Source organism: Scyliorhinus torazame, chromosome 3 (genome assembly GCF_047496885.1).
Source record: "Scyliorhinus torazame isolate Kashiwa2021f chromosome 3, sScyTor2.1, whole genome shotgun sequence".
NCBI lineage: Eukaryota > Metazoa > Chordata > Chondrichthyes > Carcharhiniformes > Scyliorhinidae > Scyliorhinus > Scyliorhinus torazame.
In genome coordinates this window covers 237638766-237662373 of record NC_092709.1, presented here as the reverse complement: position 1 = coordinate 237662373, position 23608 = coordinate 237638766, and the positions used below count along the sequence as shown (strand labels likewise).

General features: G+C 47.1%; 1 protein-coding gene and 1 long non-coding RNA gene across 2 annotated transcripts; one reads left to right on the top strand and one right to left on the bottom strand.

The window, feature by feature from the left end:
• Positions 1-1192: 1192 nt before the first annotated feature.
• Positions 1193-4630, bottom strand: LOC140409009 (cyclin-O). Its single transcript, XM_072497037.1, has 3 exons — positions 4042-4630; positions 3401-3586; positions 1193-2124 (listed from the first exon to the last, which is right to left on the bottom strand). The coding sequence occupies exons 1-3, from the start codon at positions 4438-4440 to the stop codon at positions 1648-1650; spliced, it is 1062 nt and encodes a 353-aa protein (XP_072353138.1). The 5' UTR covers positions 4441-4630; the 3' UTR covers positions 1193-1647.
• On the top strand, positions 1828-22943 carry LOC140409010 (uncharacterized). Its single transcript, XR_011940259.1, has 3 exons — positions 1828-2627; positions 7667-8569; positions 22588-22943. It is a non-coding gene; the product is annotated as an uncharacterized lncRNA (long non-coding RNA).
• The last annotated feature ends 665 nt before the right edge of the window (positions 22944-23608 follow it).

Sequence of the window (23608 nt, the reverse complement as noted above, 5' to 3'; positions counted from 1 at the left end):
AGATGGATAAATACAATTTATTTATTTGCATCTAAACGTGATTATGTTTTGCCTGCTGTTTGTTCGTTGTTGGAGAAAATGGTTTATAATAGTTCGTACTGATTATTTTTCATTCATTTGTGCCTAAAATAACCCTGTTTGGGTTCATTAAACGGCCACACATTTACAACATTTATAAACACCAATATTTGTGGATGACAATTATGTGAATGGTGTAAATATATGAATACGTACAGAATGGTCTATGTAGATCTTACCCAGATTGTAATTTATTTATCTGTCATTGCGTAGCATGTTTCTTAGCTCGATATCTTCTCAGTTTTGATAAGGACAAAAATCCAATGCAGCGGTAGCAGCTAAAATCCAATGACCTGATTGGTCACCAGGAAATAAGCAACCGAGTATGTGACTGAGCTACGCAGGTGAGGAATGCACAAGGTTCAGTTTCTGAATTAGCTGATCACAAACAGGCTGCAATTGGTGTATTCTAAAGCTCAGTATGAGCACTCGTCGTTCAGATTCTGTGGGTTTAAGTCCCAATCTAATAAATTGAGTACTAGGAAAGTGCTGCACCGCCGTCTTTCTGAGGAGACTTTAAACCAACATATGGCACAATTTTGAAGAGCAGGGGAGTTATCCATGTGTCCTACAACCAACACCACTGAACGATCATCTGGTGATGATCACATTGCTTTTTGTGAGAAGCTGAGTGCAGGTTGACTGTGTTTCCTGCCACAGTGACTACACTTAAAAGGGCTTTGGGGCATCCTGAAGCTGGTATATAGAAGGCAAGGCGTTCTCTAGATGGGACTGGGTGTAGTAGGAAGGAAAATGAGATTGCTTTTCCACTCATGATTGTTATTTATAAAATGTTAATCTTTGTCTCGTGAATGCTCAGCTTTGCGCCCCCCCCCCCCCCCCCCCCACACACACCACCACCACCACCACACACTGGCGTCGTTCACATGTGAAAGATGACCACTTCGATTCGGTGTTAGAGGGCTGGAGAATGAAGCAGCATCTTCAGGAGAGAGGGAGTACGTCGGGAGGGATGTAATCACCTTGGTGCGGCAGTAAGCATGTGTTCAACTAAATGATTGGAGAAATGGTCCGGTGTCATTACTGAACCATATTTTGTCATGAACACAGGATGAGAACTGGAGAGATTTGTTTAACCAAAAACATTTATTAGACATGAAAATAAATCTGTGGACTATGAAACTAAATAAATAATTCAGTGCTTAGTAACATAAATCCATAGTGCCTCGTGAATTCAAAGTCTTCAAATAAAATATAAAATACATACAGTTGCCATATACACTATTTACAGCTTACAGTACTGCCTTCCCACATGGAATATCAGTGCTTTTAGGTTGTATATCAAGTTTTCAGTCATCTCCGCCATCGCCCCTGCATTTAACGACATTTTTGTCTCATTTCCTCTCCACATGCGGTAAACAATCTGACGTAAACCACAAATTATCGCCGAAACTAAACCTAGATTCAGTAAATGTAAACTAACACCCACATCCATTTTCATTTATCTTCCATGCCCTACATGTAACATTTATTCGAATCGGATGTAATTTTATTGATGTGATGCTCTGTGAGGATAAATGTGACCGCAATGTGCTGAGGAGCATCATTTCATAGCTCAGCGTTGAACTCATTCTCTGTGGGCTCATAAGCTGCCAAGGGCGCCAGTGACTCTCCATTCAGGGCCACCAGCAACTTCAGTCTCTCCACACAGTCCTCCAACACGCAGGGCGAGTAGTCGCTCAACTCCAGCTCCATGCCTTCCTCGGGATGTGACATGCGACCGATCAGCTTGAGGGCGGAGATGGCCAGCAAGGAGGGCAGGTAGCTGTTGAAGGAGTAATCGGCGAAGCTCAGCTCGGCCAGGCGTCTGGCCAGGCGGCCAGTGCTGACGGTCCGGCCGGGTGGCCGCTGACGCTCCGCACTGGCGTTGGTGTAGTACTCCAGGAAGAAGTCCACAGTCGGCGTGGCAAGCTGGAAATCGAGTTTGATCAGGATGATGCACTCCAGGTTCCGGAGCTGATCACCGGTAAACGCGTCGCAGCAGAGGGAAAGTAGCTGTTTCACTTTGGGAGGGTGGACTTCAACCTGGGGAGATGGAATGAATAGAATCAGACGGGGAAAAAAACGTAGAAGCAGCATGTTGAGGCATTTAGTCCCTCATCAGCATTCGGAGCGCGGACACTTGAGTAGCTTCTTGAGGTGATGTCTGAAGGAGTGCTGTCTGAGGGGCTGCTGTCTGAGGGAGTGCTGTCTGAGGGGCTGCTGTCTGTGACAATGTGAAGCAGAACCGGTCAGCTCAACATTCTCCCCTCAACCACCATCACAGAAACCAGGTTATCTCGTTATCTACCTCACCTGACTGATTGTGTATCTGTTCTATATCCAAGCATCAGTGATTACATTTCAGAAATAGAAAAAACTGGCGAAGAAACCAGCTTGAGAATGGACACCAGTTGGACATTCCAGATGAACACAAATGGGAATTCAGACAGATGGGTAGCAGACAATTACAACTTTGTAGTCTTTACACTCAATACAAATTCTGAGAGCGCAGGATTATGGAACCACCCTTACAATGTCTCCTACAGGTAGGAAAATGATTTCGTGTTGCAGGTTTTCACTTAAATATGGTGTGATCAGCTGACAATTTGTGTTCTGACGTTTCAGTTATGATTGAGAGTGTTTTGTGATAAGTTATCCTATTGCCTTTCACTGTGTTGCCCAGTGCAAAAAAAACCTTCCAGGCTTCCCACAATTTCTGCCCCAGCCCAATGGGTAAATGCAGCGCCTGTTGCCGCACACCAGGCAGGAAGTTAGCCGATCTCAGCTGGGAATTGTATCTTGTGTTTGAGAGGAGATCGCAGTCTGAATTCCCATCCCTTTCTGTCACCCCATGACCCTGGCCGCAAACTGTGCATATGTGAATGCCGAGTCAGAGTAACACTCAGCTGAAAGGGAACATCCCTCCCACCCACCCCCAACACACATACACACACACAGAGCAAACAGCCCTCAGTGTTAATGCTCGTTGTCTAGGCTTTGCACATGAAGACTGGCCTCATGGCTCAATATGTGCTGTGTCCATGGGGATGTTCCCTGGTATGAGTCAGTATCTTCAGGAGAGAAAGCTGGCGGAAATGTTCTAGTCATTTATGGGAAGCCTATAAAGCGCCACGTTAGATTCCGACCTATAAATAGAAGGAACAGTTACTCACATAGCTAAATCCGAACTGACCAACATTAAGTCGATTTTAAACACCTTAAAAGTAAAACGGCATGCTTTTTTTCTCCTCCTGACTTTGACTTGCTGTTTTTAAAGAGAGTTTGTGGAGCGGGCGGTGCAGTAAGCCCATTCACTCACTTGTTTGCATGCAAGGAGAAGCGAAGTTACTCCCACAAGCTGAAAACAATCCGAAGCCACGGGGGTGGTTTGCAGGAAACGGTCCACGATGTTCACAGTGAGGCACATGGATTCAAAGCAGAAGTTAAAATATCTGTGGACGGGAATCAGCCAGCTAACCAGTTTACATCGGTCTTCTGCAGTTACCTGTGTGGAGACAATAACAGAAAAATGTACATCTGGAGCGGGCAAGGTTGTCAATAGAGACTCGATGGTGTCTATTTCGCCTGTTGCACGGTGTCCCCTTAAACTGCGGTAATCCTCCGAGTATCGCTTCCGTCCTTCCAAATTTCTGCTGTGGGGGTAAAACACTAAGGTGAATGTTGGATAAAGGCTCTCTGCAAAGTGAGCTAATGGACCGAATGTATTGGGAAGTGTGTGAAACCCAGCAAGTAATTGGGTGCAAGTGTCACACTCGTCTCCGCCTGTGTAAATGGGTGGCTCGCTATTCCACTCAATACAACGTAAACGGGCCAACTTTTAAAATTAAAAACGCTTACTGTTGATAGAAACAGTATTTAGTCATCCATCATACTGTGCCCGTAAGAAATGCTGCGCTAAGGCGATGGAAATACTTCCATGGGGTTGGTGTCATTTCTTACCTGGGGCTGGCGTGCCAAGCAATTCCGGGGGTGGAATTTCTTCTCAGATTCTCGATTAAGAGCGTAACATTTCTCCCCGTATTCTCTGAAAATGTGCAGGTCGAGTGGAGCGGTCAGCCCGCCGGAGGAGCCGCAGATTCCCAAAAAGGGACTGGCACAGTCTGTATCTGAAAGGCTGGGGCCAGGCGAGCGGTCAACACAGATGCCGCTGTCACAGCGGCTGGACACGGGGCTGAGCTTCCTGTACCTCGGGCTCCGGTGTCTTTTCACCGGCGCCCGGACACTGGCGAGGTCGGGGGCGGCCTCAGCCCTGTCCTCGGGAGTCAGGTCCCGCCGCCGCTTCCTCCTGGCGGGGCTGAGCGGGCCGGGCTGGGCTGGCGGGGAAGTCGCTTCGCCCATGGCGCGGCGCCGGGAGGAGTGAGGGGCTCAGCTTTCATTCTAAATCCTACATGTTCTTTGCAGCCTCGCGTTATTGGCCCGTCCCTCTGGAAAGCTGCCACGTGTTTCTTTTTTTTCTCGTCTGTTATTCCCCACCTCGCCCTGGCGCTGCAAGGGTGGCGGTTTTCCCGGTCAAATGACCGCTCCTGGTCTATTCCTCCCACCCCCAACATTCCCAATCTCCACGGCACGCGCCCGCCTGTTGCGTGGCAACCGGCTGAGTTGTCAATTTCAGACGGGTCTAATCTGCCCGGCAACACGGATCCCAGCGCAGGCTGCCCATTGGTCTGCAAGAATTCCGACAGCTCCTGTTAACAGTCACAGCAGCAGAACTGTTTAACAACTCGCACGATTGTGGGCGACAACACCAGATAAAGTCATCTCGATGTAAAGGGCGCGCATAAACAGCGCCTCTTTCAACACGGGAGTGTGTGAGACTGAGTGTGTGTGTATGAGAGGGTGAGTGTAAGCGTGTCTGTGAGAGAGTGAGTGAGTGTGTGCATGTGTGTGAGGGTAAGTGAGTGTGTGCCTGAGTGAGTGAGTGTGTCTGTGTGTGAGAATGAATGAGTGTGTGTGAGTGAGAGAGTGTGAGTATAAGTAAGTGTGTGCCTGTGTGAATGTGAGAATAAATGAGTGTGAGTGTAAGTGTGTGAGTGAGTGTGTTCGTGAGATGTGTGCGTGAGTGAGTGTGAGAATGAATGAGTGTGTGTGTGTGTGAGTGTGTGTGTGAATGAGTTTGTGAGTGTGAATGTGTGCGTGAGTGTGTGCGCACACGGTAGACCCCCCTCCCTCAATCACTCCAAATCGAAGCCGATTTCAATGGCAATCTACTCCAACTGAACCTCACTCACCCAGGGAAACCGCGGAGACTGAAAACCAATAAAATTGGCCATGTGAGAGTGGAGAAAAGAGGAGACAGGAATGCAGCGATTCTTCTAAAACAAATGTCCCTTGTTATGCAAGTGTTTTGAGTCCCCACACCCCACACACACTGTCCATTGTGTGCAAAGGTCAATAAACCAAAGGATTGTCAGGGGAAAATCTTAGTAAAGACGAGCGGTTAAAGTTGTGTGAAAGTTGGAAATTTGGAGGCTAGATTTTCTTCAGGTTATCACAGCCTTAACTTTAATATCGCATTTTAAATAGCATCGGGTAAATAAATATACCAGCGATAATTATATTATAACTCGCAATACTTGCAATGGCGAGACAACACGTTTCGATGCTGTTTCCCAAAATAGCAGATGAAGGACATTTTTGACTTTCAAATTTCGCCGTATATTTAATAATATTAATCACTAAAAAGGGACATTATTTGCCAGATAAAACTCCCACCAACCTGGCCTGCATATTGTAAAATGATTTTAACTCAATATGTTAACGTGAGGATGCTTGCATTAACTCAAATGTGAATGGGTGCTGAAGATTGTGCTTTGTATGATATCTGTTACTTCGTAACTTAGAAGACGAAGAATAAGATAAACCCTGTCCTGCCCTGCACGTTTATAAATGAAAAATATAATGGGATTCCAACCGCCTCTAAAGTATGCATTGTCCGTTTCGCGAGTCTATTGAAATCTGTGAGTTCTGTTGTGCTGAGTTTCCCATCCAGGGGCGAAATTCTCCCCCAACGGCGGGATGCCCGCCGACTGGCGCCAAAGCTGGCGCAAATCAGACGGGCATCGCGCCGGCAAAAAGGTGCGGAAGTCTCCGCATCTTTGGCGGCCTAGCCCCAACATTGAGGGGCTAGGCCGACGCCGGAGGGATTTCCGCCCCGCCAGCTGGCGGAAATGGCGTTTGTTGCCCCGCCAGCTGGCGCGGAAATGCGGCGCATGCGCGGGAGCGTCAGCGGCCGCTGAAAGTTTCCCGCGCATGCGCAGTGGGGAGAGTCTCTTCCGCCTCCGCCATGGTGGAGGCCGTAGCGGAGGCGGAAGGGAAAGAGTGCCCCCACGGCACAGGCCCGCCCGCGGATCGGTGGGCCCCGATCGCGGGCCAGGCCACCGTGGGGGCACCCCCCGGGGTCAGATCGCCCCGCGCCCCCCCCCAGGACCCCGGAGCCCGCCCACGCTGCCTGGTCCCGCCGGTAAATACCAGCTTTGATTTACGTCGGCGGGACAGGCAATTCCTGGGCGGGACTTCGGCCCATCCGGGCCGGAGAATCCAGCGGGGGGTCCCGCCAACCGGCGCGGCTGGATTCCCGCCCCCGCCCAATCTCCGGGAGCGGAGACTTCGGCGGGGGCGGGGGCGGGATTCACGGCGGCCAACGGCCATTCTCCGACCCGGCGGGGGGTCGGAGAATGACGCCCCAGATATCTGGAATAAAAGAGAAGCGGGAGTTGCCGCGCTAGGCTCGGCGAAGGAGGGCTCCCCTGGGGAGTGATGTCAGACGGCGGGCACTGAGAGAGTCGCAGCTTTTCTGTCCAAACACAAATCAAGCTGCAATCCGAGCCGGGACACATTCCAAACAAACACATCAGGACCTCAGCAGCAGAGAGCTAACTACACGCTGCACCATTAACGCTTCGCCGGCTTTATGGGATTAAGCAGCCAGCGAGTGCAAAGACAACCTGCTCAAGCTGTTCTCTCGCTCGAACGGAAATGGTCGATCAAGTTTTTCCACCTTTCACAATTCCCAATTTCATGTAATTGATCTAAATTGCTACTTCGAGCGTTAACACAAGTTCGTTTTAACTGTTTTGTTAATTGGTCTCAAATAAAATGTCACCAATGTACGCCCTGATGTCGCAACAATCAGATTTAAAGTTTAGATCTATTCTATTTGAACGCCCTTTAATAATCCTTTTAAATCCAATAACCGTCATCTAAAAAAATAAACAGGTATATCTAATCTTCAAGTGTTGTTTCCCCGAACTGGTTAACATCACCCTTAAATTGTGTAAATACAAAAGTGGCCTTTGTAGAATATTAGAAATTAGAGGGAAATGGATGCCTAGAATTGGCAGGCAGTGTTCTTGGAATAAAATAATACTAACAAAAATGTAATTTGTAAAGACTTGAAATATTTGGGTAAGTAATGAAACCGCAGTTACATACTGATAAATAAATAAAATATAACACATTTGTCTGGTTGTGACATTTAAAAACCAGAAAAACGCATGGACTAATTTGTAATTTCAGACATTTTCTCATGTATTACTTTTACATGCAGCTGCTGTTTATATTTCAGATTTCCGGTATCTGCAGGATTTTCCCAGATGTGGAAACAGTGGCTCGCCTATCACCGGAGTCAGAAAGCTGTGGGTCAAAGCCCCATTTCAGAGATTTAATATTATAGAGTGATCCAAAGAGAGATGAAAGAGGCCACTCGGCCCATTGAACCTCTACTGGTTCATCGGTAAAATTGCCATTGCTCTTGCTTCACACCTCTGGATGTTTTTTCCTTTTAAATACTTATCCAATTTATTTCTGAAAGCGACGATTGAACCTGCTTTCACCGTCCCTTCAGCTACTGTATTCTGAATCACAACAGCTCACTATGTAAAAACAAACGTTCCTCACGTCTCCTTGAATTTCTTTTTGACAATTAGTTTAAATGTGTCCCCAGTAGCTGACCTTTCTGCCACTAGAAACAATTTCTCTATCATAACTGTTCGTGAGGGGCGGCATGTGGTGCAGTGGTTAGCACTGGGGCTGCGGCGCTGAGCAACCGGGTTCGAATCCTGGTCCTGGGTTACTGTCCGTGTGGAGTTTGCACATTCTCCCGGTGTCTGCGTGGGTTTCACCCCACGACCCAGAGATGTTCAGGGTAGATGGATAGGCCACGCTAAATTGCCCCTTAATTGGGAAAAAATAAAATAATTGGGTACTCTAAATCTATTTTAAAAAATAAATTCTGTGATAATCTATGAACTGTTTGTGACTTTGGCCTCGTCCAATAAATCTCCTGAGATGTTTTCAGCACTAAGAAGAACAACCCAAACTTGTCGTCCCACGTCACCCCTGGTAATATCCAACACCACTCTCGGGCTTTGACATCCGTCCTAAAATGTGCCCAGGATTAAACACCATACTCCAGCTGAGATCCAACCAGTGCTTTAGAAAGGTTTAGCACTCATCAATAAAACCAAAGGTAATTTTTTTTACAGCATTCTTAATTTATCCTGCCACCTTCCGTGATATGTGTACATGTTCATGCACAACATTTCAAATTGAACAATTTAGGTTATATTTTATCTCCTCATTCTTGCTACAAAATGTATCCTTCTTGGTGCTACATTTCACCTGCCACATGTTTGCCCATTACACAAGCATGGCATGTGGGCTGAAACTGCAATGCAGTACTGACAGGACGCTGCACTGTCTTCTGGATGAGATATGCAACCCTGGCTGCCTTTTAGGTGGGCATACATCTTCACACTACCATTCAACCAAGATCAGGGGAGTTCTCCTTGTTGTCCTGTCCATTATTTATACCTAAAAACTGATTACCTGGTTATTTCTGTTTGTGGTACTTTCCTTTGTGTACATTGGCTACTGTACCCCCGATATTATGTTTCCTACCACACATCTGGACTCTCACCATCACTGCCTATTTCCACCTCCATAATATTGCTTCAGTTTATCTGCGGTTGAAACCTCTATCCATGTCTCTAGAGTGGATTTACCTCTTGACTTGATTATGCCACCACCTGCCTGGTTGGCATCCCACATTATAATTTACATTCTAAAACTTGAGGACATTCAAAACCTTGTTGCCTATGTCGCTCTTGGACCAATTCCTGTTCACCCATCTGCTGTGTGATCACTGATCTACATTGGATGTCGATTAATTTTAGAATTCTCATTCTTGTTTTCAAATCCCTCAAAGGCCTTTCCCCTCTCGGTCTCTGAAATCTTCTCCAGCTGAAAAAAAAGCATTAAATCTCTGCATTCCACCAGTATTGGTCTCTTGAGCATTCCCTATTTTAATACTCGGCAACATTGGCAGGCATCCTTTCAGCTACCTTGAATCTCCTTAATGCTCACTACCTCTCTTTCCCCATCAAGATGCTTCTGTTCTTGTGTCAAAATCTATCTCTTTGAATAAGCCTTCTGGCCTAATATCTCCTTGTGTGACTCAGCGTCAAACGTTGTTTCACAACACTCCTGTAAAGTACCTTGGGATGTTTTATTACATGAGAGACACGGAGCAAATTCAAATGGCTGTTAAAGTACTGGAAGCTCCTGAGCTCATGGAAAGCACACTATAAATGCAAGCCTTTCATTCAATATATCCTCATTAATTCTGCCACTCCATAGTCCAGGACATGCATTATTCACTATTGTCTACTCTTGTTATAATTGCATTATCCAAGGATTAATTACAACAATTTGTTCACTGTATTCTTGTGCAACAATGTCATTCTCTTTGGCATGCCTGAATATTAAATGAAGAGGTTTCATTTTAGAGATTAAAGCAAATCAATAATTATTTAGTATTGACTGCAAATAAGCACACATTAATTTGGCAAATACAAAGTGATGCACTGCAGGAATACAGTGAGCAAAGTCCATAATGGATTCGGCATCTGTCTTAATGACTCCTCCTGAACAAATTTAATGCAAATTTTTTGCTTGAAACAGCAAATCCTTGACAGTACACTGAAGAACAATTAAAAAAATTTTCTCCTCCCAACATGCATTTTTATCACTAAGATATTTACAAACTCACCAAAGGCTATAAAATTCTCTGAGTCTTTCTCCGAGCCATCGTCTTGGGAATTTTCAATTACTGCCTTTCCCAGACAAAGGGGAATGTGATTAATGTTATTCAAATTACCCAGGAGATATTAATGTTCTCTTCTTCTTTTGCTCCGTGGGACTGCTCTTACATGATTCCAATGCAGTCCACAGATATCCAGCAATGGATTTCCTTCCCACTTTACGTAATGACCGCCATTGGCTCTTCCTCATCTGCAGGTTGTCTTTTGGGCAAACATGTGACAGGTGAAATGTATCACCAAGAAGGAAGAATGAGGAGATAAAATATAACCTAAATGCGTCTCTACACAAAAAGGAGCCTCCACAGACTTTGCAACTGCATTCAGCTTTATTGCACCTCTCAACCCGGGGTGGGACGGTGGTGCAGTGGTTAGCACTGCTGCCTCATGGCACTGAGGATCCGGATTTGATCCCAGCCACGGGTCACTACCCGTGTGGAGTTTGCACACATTCTCCCCGTGTGTTTGCGTGGGTCTCACCCCCACAACCCAAAGATATGCAGGCTAGGTGGATTGGCTATGCTAAATTACCCTTTAATTGGAAAAAAAATAATTGGGCACTCTAAAGTTATTTTTTTCAATCTCACCTCTAAACAAAGCCCTTCTTCCAACTTGGGGCTCCTGGACAAGCCCTCTATGTTGCTGCTGTCTGGCATTTGTTGCAGAGCCTTCAACTGCTTTTGATCTACTTTTTATTTTTCCTTCACGGATGACATACCATGACAGCAGATCTCCTGGTAGGCGTAGATACAAGCAGCAGCATGGATATGAGTATTGCTGTCTGGGTCAACATTTATTGCCCCAGGGAAGGTGGTGGCCAGAAGCAGTGCTGTCCATTAAGTTTACCCACAGTGCTATTAGGGACAAAGTTTAAGAATTTGGACCCATTGATGACAAAAGAACAGCAATATATTTCCAAGTCAGAAGGGTGTATGACTTGGAGGGGAGTCCATGTGTCTTCTGCCCTTGTTCTTCAGCATGGTAGAGGTTGTGAAGCGGCTGTCAAAGGAGTATTGGGGAGTTGCTGACATGCATTTTGTAGGTAGTATTGCAGCCAAGGTGCACATGTGGGGGCTGGAGCACTGATCAAATTGATTGCCTTGTCTTCAGTGGTGTTGAGCTTTTAAAAAAAATATATTTATTAAAGTTTTTTAACAACACAATTTTTTCCCCTTACAAACAATACCCCCCCCCCCCCCCCCCCGATTGTTGCAAAATCGCACTGAGCAAGATATATACATGGCAAAATGGTATATTTACATAGCTTTATACACTGGCTCTCGCTCGCACGTGCCAGTTTCCCCACCCTCCATGTTATCCCCTGCTCATCCATCCATCCCCTCAAACAATCTCTCGTTCCCCTCTCCTCCTCCTCCCCTCCTCCCCCCCCCACCCCCAGGTTGCTGCTGCTGCTGACCGACCTTCCTCTAACGCTCCACGAGGTAGTCTAGGAACGGTTGCCACCGCCTGTAGAACCCCTGCGCAGACCCTCTCAAGGCAAACTTAACCCAGCCATGTCGTTTATCCAGGCCTCCAGGCTAGGGGGCTTCGCCTCCTTCCACAATAGCAAGATCCTTCGCCGGGCTACCAGGGACGCAAAGGCCAGAATTCCGGCCTCTTTCGCCTCCTGCACTCCCGGCTCATCCACTACTCCGAATATTGATAGCCCCCAGCTTGGCTTGACCCGGACTTTCACCACCTGAGATATTGCTCCCGCCACTCCTCTCCAGAACCCCTCCAGTGCCGGGCATGACCAAAACATGTGGACATGGTTCGCCGGACTCCCTGAACACCTTCCACATCTGTCCTCTACCCCAAAGAACCTACTCAACCTTGCCCCCGTCAAGTGCGCTCTGTGAACCACCTTAAATTGTATCAGGCTGAGCCTGGCACATGAGGAGGAGGAATTAACCCTACCCAGGGCATCAGCCCACAGACCTTCCTCGATCTCCTCCCCCAGCTCCTCCTCCCATTTACCCTTCAACTCTTCTGCTAGGGCTTCCCCCTCTTCTTTCATCTCTTGGTGTATTGCCGAAACCTTGCTCTCCCCGACCCATACACCCAAAATCACCCTGTCTTGAATTTCTTGTGCCGGGAGCAACGGGAATTCCCTGACCTGTCGCCTCACAAAAGCCCTCACCTGCATATATCTAAATGCATTTCCCGGGGGTAACTCAAACTTCTCCTCCAGTGCCCCTAGGCTCGCAATTGTCCCGCCAATGAACAGGTCTCCCATTCTTCTAATCCCCGCCCAATGCCAGCCCTGGAACCCCCCGTCCATCTTCCCCGGGACAAACCGGTGGTTACCCCTGATCGGGGACCACACCGAGGCTCCCACTGCACCCCTGTGCCATCTCCACTGGCCCCAGATCCTTAACGTTGCCACCACCACCGGGCTCGTGGTATACTTTGATAGCGAGAACGGCAGCGGTGCTGTTACCAATGCCCCCAAGCTCGTTCCTTTACAGGACGCCATCTCCATCCTCTTCCATGCCGCCCCCTCTCCCTCCATAACCCACTTGCGGATCATCGCCACATTTGCTGCCCAGTAATAGCTCCCTAGGTTTGGCAGCGCCAGCCCTCCTCGGTCCCTACTGCGTTCCAGGAACCCTCTCCTTACCCTCAGGGTCTTATTCGCCCACACAAACCCCATAATACTCCTACCTACTCTCTTGAAAAAGCCCTTGGTGATCACGATGGGAAGGCACTGAAACACAAACAAAAACCTCGGAAGGACCACCATTTTGACCGACTGCACTCTACCCGCCAACGAGAGCGGCAACATGTCCCATCTTTTGAAGTCCACCTCCATTTGGTCCACCAACCTCGTCAGATTCAATGTGTGTAGGGCCCCCCAACTCCTGGCTATCTGGATCCCCAGATACCGAAAACTCCCCACCGCCCTCCTCGGTGTTGAGCTTCTTGAGTATTAATGAAGCTGCACTCATCCAGGCAAATAGAGAGTATTCCATCTGGCTCCTGGCTCATGCCTTGAGAATGGTGGACAGGCTTTGGGGAGTCAGGAGGTGAGATACGTGGCAGGATTCTTCGACTCTGACCTCCTCTTGGAGCTTTAATATTCATTTGGCTGGTCTCATTAAGCTTCTGGTCAACAGTGACCCCCAGGATGTTGATGGTGGTGGATTCATCAATGGTAATGCCATTGAATGTCGCTTTGTTAGATTCTCTCTTGATTAAGATGGTCATTGCCTGGCACTTGTGTATCACAAATGTCAACTGGACTTCCGGGTGCGGCGATGACCAGCTGAGTCGCACGTTTCGGCAGCTCCCTGTGAAACGGACTTTTGGGCTCTTGATAGGAGCCCCGACGGCAATTTTAATGGCTGAAAACACCGTGCGGTAAACCAGAAGGGTGTTCCCCCTGGACACGGATGGAAAAAGGAGAGGAAAGTGGCCGGATTGCAGCGGATCCTTTGGAACAACGGCAAGGAAGGCAAGCAGAAACCAAGATGGCGTCGGAAGGTGGCAGTTTCATATGGGGCCCTGAACAACAAGAGTTTTTGAAACGCTGCGTGGAGGAGATAAAAAAGGAAATGAAGAAAGAGTTGTTGGCCCCGATATTACAGGCGATTGAAGGGCTGAAAGAGGAACAAAAGACCCAGGAGCAGGAGCTTCGGGTCGTGAAGGCGAAAGCAGCAGAGAATGAAAACGACATACAGGGCCTGGTGGTGAAGTCGGAGATACAGGAGGCACACCAGAAACGATCTGTGGAGAGGTTGGAGGCACTGGAAAATAACGCAAGGAGGAACAACTTGAGGATTCTTGGCCTTCCTGAAGGTGTGGAGGGGGCGGACGTCGGGGCATATGTGAGCACGATGCTGCACTCATTAATGGGAGTGGAGGCCCCGACGGGTCCGTTGGAGGTGGAGGGAGCATACCGAGTTATGGTGCGAGGACCGAGAGCAGGAGAAGCTCCCAGAGCCATAGTGGTGAGATTTCTCCGTTTTAAGGATAGAGAAATGGTCCTTAGATGGGCGAAGAAAACTCGGTGTAGTAAATGGGAGAACGCGGTGATCCGCGTCTATCAAGATTGGAGTGCGGAGGTGGCGAGAAGGAGGGCGAGCTTTAATCGGGCCAAAGCGGTACTTCACAAAAAAAAGATAAAGTTTGGAATGCTGCAACCGGCAAGACTGTGGGTCACATATCAAGGGAGGCACCACTACTTTGAGACGGCGGATGAAGCGTGGACTTTTATTGTAGAAGAAAAATTGGAATGATTGGACTACGAAAATGAACGTTTGGACAAAGTGGTGGGACGAGTGGGGGGGGGGGGGGGGCGAAGAGGGATTGTATGATTAATCCTGCGGTATGGTAACTTTTCTTTCTCCCACAGGTGGTGATGGGGGGAGGTGGGGAGGGAGAGGAGATGGGGCGTTGGCCATGGGAGGCGGGGCCGAGGGAGAGGCGCGGGCTTGGTTCCCGCGCTATGATAATTATGGCGGGAATAGAGAAGCAGGAAGGAGGGGGCGCCGCACGGGGCGAGCCGTGATCACAGGGGGAAGCCGAGGTCAGCCAGAGTTTGCTGACTTCTGGGAGCAACATGGGAGGAGTAATTACGCTAGCGGGGGGTCTAGCGGGGGGGGGGGGGGGAGGGGGGAATTACTGGGTTGCTGCTGCTGGGGAAAGGGGGGAGTGGGTGCGGGAAAGGATGGGCGGGGGGGCACCGTCTGGGAGAAATACAGCCGCGTGGGAACTGGGCGAGAAGCTGGAAAAAGATGATGGCTAACCGGCAAGGGGGGGGGGGGGTGGGAAGCCCCCCAACTCGGCTGATCACGTGGAACGTGAGGGGGCTTAACGGGCCGATAAAGAGGGCACGAGTACTCGCACACCTTAAGAAACTTAAAGCAGATGTGGTCATGTTACAGGAAACGCACCTGAAACTGATAGATCAGGTTAGGTTGCGCAAAGGATGGGTAGGGCAGGTGTTCCATTCGGGGCTGGATGCGAAAAACAGGGGGGTGGCTATATTAGTGGGGAAGCGGGTAATGTTCGAGGCAAAGACTATAGTGGCGGATAACGGGGGCAGATACGTGATGGTGAGTGGCAAATTACAGGGAGAGATGGTGGTGTTGGTAAACGTGTATGCCCCGAATTGGGACGATGCCAATTTTATGAGGCGAATGCTAGGACGCATCCCAGACCTAGAGACCGGAAAGCTGATAATGGGGGGAGACTTTAACACGGTGTTGGAACCAAGGCTGGATAGGTCGAAGTCCAGGACTGGTAGGAGGCCGGCAGCAGCCAAGGTGCTTAAGGATTTTATGGAGCAGATGGGAGGGGTGGACCCGTGGAGATTCAGTAGACCTAGGAGTAAGGAGTTCTCGTTTTTCTCCTATGTCCATAAAGTCTATTCACGCATAGACTTTTTTGTGTTGGGTAGGGCATTGATCCCGAGGGTGAGGGGAACGGAATATACGGCTATAGCCATTTCGGATCATGCCCCACACTGGGTAGACTTGGAGATAGGGGAGGAAACAAGAGGGCGTCCACCCTGGAGAATGGATATGGGACTAATGGCGGATGAGGGGGTGTGCTTAAGGGTGAGGGGATGCATTGAAAAGTACTTGGAACTCAATGACAATGGGGAGGTTCAGGTGGGAGTGGTCTGGGAGGCGTTGAAGGCGGTGGTTAGGGGGGAGCTGATATCAATAAGGACACATAAAGGGAAGCAGGAGAGTAAGGAACGGGAGCGGTTGTTGCAAGAACTTTTGAGGGTGGACAGACAGTATGCGGAAGCACCGGAGGAGGGACTGTATAGGGAAAGGCAAAGGCTGCATGTGGAATTTGACTTGCTGACCACAGGCACTGCAGAGGCACAATGGAGGAAGGCGCAGGGTGTACAGTATGAATATGGAGAGAAGGCGAGCAGATTGCTGGCACACCAATTGAGGAAAAGGGGAGCAGCGAGGGAAATAGGGGGGGTGAGAGACGAAGATGGAGAGACGGAGCGGGGAGCGGAGAGAGTGAATGAAGTGTTTAAGACATTTTATAAAAAATTGTATGAAGCTCAACCCCCGGATGGGAAGGAGAGAATGATGGAGTTTTTGGATCGGCTGGAAATTCCCAAGGTGGAAGAGCAGGAAAGGATGGGATTGGGAGCACAGATCACGGTAGAAGAAGTGGTGAAAGGAATTAGGAACATGCAGACGGGAAAGGCCCCGGGACCGGACGGATTCCCAGTTGAATTTTACAGAAAATATTTGGACTTGCTCGCCCCGCTACTGACGAGGACCTTCAACGAGGCAAAGGAAAGGGGACAACTGCCCCCGACTATGTCAGAAGCAACGATATCGCTTCTTTTAAAGAAGGAAAAGGATCCGCTACAATGCGGGTCCTACAGACCAATCTCCCTCCTCAATGTAGATGCCAAGGTCTTGGCCAAGGTAATGGCAATGAGAATAGAGGAATGTGTCCCAGGGGTGGTTCATGAGGACCAAACTGGGTTTGTGAAGGGGAGACAGCTGAACACGAACATACGGAGGTTGTTAGGGGTAATGATGATGGCCCCACCAGAGGGTGAAACGGAGATAGTAGTGGCGATGGATGCCGAGAAAGCATTTGATAGAGTGGAGTGGGATTATCTGTGGGAGGTGTTGAGGAGATTTGGGTTCGGAGAGGGGTATGTTAGATGGGTGCAGCTGTTGTATAGGGCCCCAGTGGCGAGTGTGGTCACGAATGGACGGGGATCGGCATATTTTCGGCTCCATAGAGGGACAAGGCAGGGATGTCCTCTGTCTCCATTACTGTTTGCACTGGCGATTGAGCCCCTGGCGATAGCGCTGAGAGGTTCCAAGGGATGGAGGGGAATACTTAGGGGAGGAGAAGAACACCGGGTATCTTTATATGCGGATGATCTGCTACTATATGTGGCGGATCCAGCGGAGGGGATGCCAGAAATAATGCGGATACTTGGGGAGTTTGGGGATTTTTCAGGGTATAAATTGAACATGGGAAAGAGTGAGCTGTTTGTGGTGCATCCAGGGGAGCAGAGTAGAGAAATAGAAGACCTACCGTTGAGGAAGGTAACAAGAGACTTTCGTTACCTGGGGATCCAGATAGCTAAGAATTGGGGCACATTGCACAGGCTAAATTTGACGCGGTTGGTGGAACAGATGGAGGAAGATTTCAAGAGATGGGACATGGTAGCATTGTCAATGGCAGGGAGGGTGCAGGCAGTTAAGATGGTGGTCCTCCCGAGATTCCTTTTTGTGTTTCAGTGTCTCCCGGTGGTGATCACGAAGGCTTTTTTCAAAAGGATAGAAAAGAGTATCATGGGTTTTGTTTGGGCCGGGAAGACTCCGAGAGTGAGGAAGGGATTCTTACAGCGTAGTAGGGATAGGGGGGGGCTGGCACTACCGAGCCTAAGTGAGTATTATTGGGCCGCTAATATTTCAATGGTGAGTAAGTGGATGGGAGAGGAGGAAGGAGCGGCGTGGAAGAGATTAGAGAGGGCGTCCTGTAGGGGGACCAGCCTGCAGGCTATGGTGACAGCCCCATTGCCGTTCTCACCAAGGAACTATACCACGAGTCCGGTGGTGGTAGCTACACTGAAGATTTGGGGACAGTGGAGACGACATAGGGGAAAGACCGGAGCACTGGGGGGGTCCCCGATAAGAAACAACCATAGGTTTGCCCCGGGGGGAATGGATGGGGGATATGGAATGTGGCAAAGAGCTGGTATAACGCAATTGAAAGATCTATTTGTGGATGGGAAGTTTGCGAGTCTGGGAGCGCTGACCGAGAAATATAGGTTGCCCCAAGGGAATGCATTCAGGTACATGCAATTGAGGGCTTTTGCGAGGCAGCAGGTGAGGGAATTCCCGCAGCTCCCGACACAAGAGGTGCAGGACAGAGTCATCTCAACGAAATGGGTGGGGGACGGTAAGGTGTCGGATATATATAGGGAAATGAGAGACGAAGGGGAGACTATGATGGACGAACTAAAAGGGAAATGGGAAGAAGAGCTAGGGGAGGAGATTGAGGAGGGGATGTGGGCAGATGCCCTAAACAGGGTAAACGCGTTGTCCTCGTGCGCCAGGCTAAGCCTGATTCAGTTTAAGGTATTACACAGGGCACATATGACTGGAACACGGCTCAGTAAATTTTTTGGGGTGGAGGATAGGTGTGCGAGGTGCTCGAGAAGCCCAGCGAATCATACCCATATGTTTTGGTCATGCCCGGCACTACAGGGGTTTTGGATGGGGGTGACAAAGGTGCTTTCGAAAGTAGTAGGAGTCCGGGTCGAACCAAGCTGGGGGTTGGCTATATTTGGGGTTGCACAAGAGCCGGGAGTGCAGGAGGCGAAAGAGGCCGATGTTTTGGCCTTTGCGTCCCTAGTAGCCCGGCGCAGAATATTGCTAATGTGGAAAGAAGCCAAGCCCCCGGGGGTGGAGACCTGGATAAATGATATGGCGGGGTTCATAAAGTTAGAGCGGATTAAGTTCGTCCTAAGGGGGTCGGCTCAAGGGTTTACTAGGCGGTGGCAACCGTTCGTCGAATATCTTGCGGAAAGATAGATAGGGGAGAACAAAGAAGGCAGCAGCAGCGGCCCAGGACTTGGGGGGGGGAGGGATGGGGGGGGATGGGGGGGGGGGGGGGTGTGGCCTGAGACAAGGCAGTTGCCAATTAGGGCTAGTTTTTATTTTTTGTTATTTAATATTTATTTATTTGTTGTTGTTTTTGTTTAAATTTAAAAAAAGGTCATTATTATCTGTATTGTTACAATGTTGTGTAAAGGATGCACAATGTACTGTGTTGGTTGACCAAAAATTTTCAATAAAATATTATTTAAAAAAAAACAAATGTCAACTGTCACTTATCAGCTCAAACCCAAATTCTGCCTAGTCTTACTGCCTGCATTGACTGCTCAGTATCTGAGGAATTGTAAATTAAACTGAAAACTGTACAATTATCAATAAACATACCCACTTCTGACTTTATGATTGATGTAAGACCAATTATAAAGCAGCTGAAGATGGGTGGACCTAGTACATTACCCAGAGGAAAATCCTGCAGCAATGCCCTGGTTTTGAACAACTACATCCTCTTCTTTTGTGCTTGGTATATCTCCAGCTAATGGAGAGTTTCCCGTCTTACTCCCAGTTATTTCAATTATACTAATAATAATCTTTATTATTGTCACAAATAGGCTTACATTTACACTGCAATGAAGTTACTGTGAAAATTGGGCTTCTTGATGCGACACAGTCAAATGCTGCCTTGATGTCAAGGGCAGTCATTCTCACCTCTGGAGTTCAGCACTTTGGTGTGGGGTTGCAATGAGGTCAGGAACTGAGTTTTCCTGAACATTTCCATCTCTATTCTCATCTCCCCATGTTTACAAAACATTTTGATCAAGCTTTAAGTTCTCTTCCTTAACTAAGCCATGATGTGGTTAGCACTGTGGCTTCACTGCGCCAGGGTCCCAGGTTCGATTCCCCTCTTGGGTCACTGTCTGTGCGGAGTCTGCATGTTCTCCCCGTGTCTGCGTGGGTTTCCTTCGGGTGCTCCGGTTTCATCCCAGAAGTCGCGAAAGACGTGCAGTTAGGTGAATTGGACATTCTGAATTCGCCCTCAGTGTACCCAAACAGGCACTGGAGTGTGGCGACTCGGAGATTTTCACAGTAACTTCATTGCAGTGTTAATGTAAGTCTACCTGTGACAATAACAAAGATTATTCTTATTATGACAATGTCTGTTCTATTAAAAAAATATCTTATAAAACTCTCTGCAAAGCACTTAGAACATTTTTCTGCACAAAAGATATGTCAGTTGTTTGTACTAGTATTAGTGTTACGGGCGAGGCGTTTCAGAACCCCAAAATGTATCATGGAGTTCAACCAACCTCTCCCTTAAATGGATTTGTTGCTTTTCCGAGCTCACGGCTTTTCCCTAGGTGTGGGATTACAACTATGGACACGTGGGTTTTTAAACACAAAACACTGTTTATTCCATGAACTCAACTTAACATCTTAAATAAACATTGGATCTCTTAACACCCCTTACTTCAAAGATAACTCAGAAAATATTGCAACAGTAAGGAATTCCTTAAAATGTTCCGTCAAACTTCCAAGAGACTTAACACCTTATCACATCAGGTTAAAGGATATATACATTTTTTGTAGAATGGCAGAGACTGGCGCAAACTGGCTTTCTACTTTTAAACTGCTCTCAGCAAAACCAGCCAGGCACTTTTTAGCTGCTCTCAGCAAAACCAAACTGCAAAACTTGCAGCTCTCTGGAAACACACAGACACCGCTTTTAAACTGAAACTAAAAACCTGCAAAATGGCTGACCTGAGCTGAGCTCCACCCACTCTATGACATCACTGTTTTCTTAAAGGTACATTGCTTAAACATCCAGTTCTTAAAGGCACTCTCGCATGACAATTGGGAAAATGAAAACAAAGTTGAAACAACAATGTACATGGACAAATGCTGTATCCCCATGAATACAGGTACTTTTTAAAGAAATGTCTCAATTTATTCTCAGTCAATACTTAAGCTAGGTTGAAGAGAAAGCAATACCCAAACTGACCAAAGGAGGACAATATCAGGAAAATTAATCATAAATCCCACCGCAACTTCCATAATGTGACAGTAGAAGTCAGTATGGTTGAGTTATTCCCTTTAATTAATCATTTGCTATATACAAATGATAATTTCACAGTGCTAACAATTCAGTTAACTTAATAGAAAACAATGGATAGCAAGGAGTGTTATAAAACTGTAATCTATATGTGGGTTATAACTGTGGTTTAAAAACTCCACCCAGATTACAGAATTCTATTCTGAACCCACTCCATGAATACTATTTATTTTAAATGTGTTCTCAGTTCTGCTTGGTTTTCATTCGGGTTTCAGGGTGTTATCAGCAATGTGATAATTATAAACATGCCCTATGTCGATTTTTTCAAACTTTCCGTCCCGGGACCCATTTTTACCAACCGGCTAACCTTCGGGATCCACGCCATCCAAACTTCGCAACACACCATTTTGGCTTACCTTTAATGAGACAGGTGTTTGGTCCTCACAATCTCACTTGCCTTGTTATTTAAAAAAAAAAAATTTAGAGTACCCAATTCATTTTTTCCAATTAAGGGGCAATTTAGCGTGGCCAATCCACCTGACCTGCGCATCTTTGGGTTGTGGGGGCGAAACCCACGCAAACACAGGGAGAATGTGCAAACTCCACACGGACAGTGACCCAGAGCCGGGATCAAACCTGGGACCTCGGCGCCGTGAGACTACAGTGCTAACCACTGCGCCACTGTCCTGCCCTATTTGCTTTGTTATTTAATGTTACATTTCTGCTAAAGAATTCAACTGATGATTTAAGTTCTTGCGACATCCTTTGAAAATAATCAAGAGATTTGACCTCAAACTCACCATGCTTAGTCTTCAAATGCCTTTGAAGTTTTGAGGGTTTTAAACTTTCATTTGCCAGTACTTCTCTGCATATAACACACATGGAGTTTATATCCTGATTTGCACTGGCACAATTAATGAAGCCATACCTCAAAAAATCAACTTTATACTAATTTGTTCCCGATTTCAGCTTCTTTTTAATGGGTTGTTCACGAGAGGCCCTGGAGTTCATACCAGCACCCCTTTGTCCTGTCGTCGACTCTCCTGGGAAGCTCTCTTCAGCAGATTCAGTTGTGAGATGCTGGCCTGTTTGTGTCTCTGGCCCTCTCTTACTGATCCATCTTCCATCTTCAGTTCTTCACACAGTTTATTTTATTCATTCCTGGGATGTGGGCATCACTGGTTTGGCTAGCATTTATTGCCCATCCCTGAGCGCACTTAAAAGTCAGCCAGAGGGGCAGCACGGTGGCACAATGGTTAGCACTGCTGCATCACGGCGCCGAGCTCCCAGGTTCGCTCCCGGCTCTGGGTCACTGTCCATGAGGAGTTTGCACATTCTCCCTGTGTTTGCATGGGTTTTGCCCCCACAACCCAAAGATGTGCAGGGTAGGTGGATTGGCCACACTAAATTGCCCCTTCATTGAAAAAAATGAATTGGGTACTGTAAAAGAAATTTTTTTTAAAAAGTCAACCACATTGCTGTGGATCTGGAGTCACATGTAGGCCAGACCAGGTAAGGATGGCAGATTTCCTTCCCTAAAGGACTTTCGTGAACCAGATGTGTTTTTACGACAATCAACAATGGTTTTGTGGTCATCTTCAGACTTTTAATTACAGATTTTTATGAAACCTTTATTAAATTCAAATTACACCATCAGCCGTGTCCCATTGCTTGTTTGTTGGCAGCTACAAAATGGAGGAAAACAATTAACTCTCCTGTTTTCTCCCTATAACCCCTGATCCCCTTATTAATCAAGAACCTATCTATCTCTGTCTTACAGACACTCAGTGATTTGGCCTCCACAGCCTTCTGCAGCAAAGAGTTTCACAGATTCATCACTCTATGGCTGAAGAAATTCTTCCTCATCTCTGTTTTAAAGAGTTTCCATGGCTCACAATGTAACAAACATCTGGATGGGTTGTTTAGGAATCCATCAAATTTTCTTGGGTCAAATTTGTCACCAGAGCCTGTTAATTCACATGTACTGCTTAATTACCCTGAATATCAGATTATAAAATAGATATGGTAAATTGTTTTATCTTTCCTAATTTGTATGTGTGAATAAATATATAGGTGGGGTGAATGAATTGCGTATATTTGAATCATTTTCTTGGATTGAGATCTTTCCAACCTTTTTGCCTGGTGTTATATTGTTCATTTTTCTTGTTTAATAAATGTTTTACTGTTTGTGTTTAAAGTTCTTTCGCAGACTCCTGTGAATTTGTTCCATAACTTTCCTTCATGGTTTCTAAAAGAGTGTTAGGATCTATCAAGCTAGGTTCCCCTCTGGAATATGATCTGTCCAGTAGCATCAGCTGGGCCTAGGACCATACCAATACAAAGTATTAATGCCTATCCCAAAATGAAGGTGGTTGTGGTTGTTGGAGGCCAATCATCTCAGTTCCAGCACATCACTACCTTGTAGTGTCCTGGGTCAAACCACCTTCAGCTGCTTCATCAATGACCCTCCTTCCATCATAAGGTTAGAAGGGGAGATGCTTGCTAATGATTGCACAATGTTCAGCACCATTTTGTGACTGCTTTTAGGTACTGATGGAGTCCATGTCCCTATGCAGCAAGACCTGCACAACATTCCAGCTTGGAATGACAAGTGGAAATTAACATTTTCATTAAGCATGTGCCAAGCAATGGCCAATTCCAATAATAGAGAATCTAACCACCTCCCCTCAACATTTAATAGCATTACCATTGCTGAATCCCCACAATCAATACTCTGGGTTACCATTGAGCAGTACCTTAACTGAATCTGCCATGTAAATATTGTGTCTACAAGAACAAGT

Bases quoted from the DNA above. Each gene is read 5' to 3' on its own strand.
- LOC140409009 (XM_072497037.1), bottom strand. From the start codon at position 4,440: ATGGGCGAAGCGACTTCCCCGCCAGCCCAGCCCGGCCCGCTCAGCCCC. The intron at 3,587-4,041 runs GTAAGAAATGAC...GTCTCCACACAG, and splicing joins GCTTGGCACGCCAGCCCCAG to GTAACTGCAGAAGACCGATG. The intron at 2,125-3,400 runs GTGAGTGAATGG...CCATCTCCCCAG, and splicing joins TTCTCCTTGCATGCAAACAA to GTTGAAGTCCACCCTCCCAA.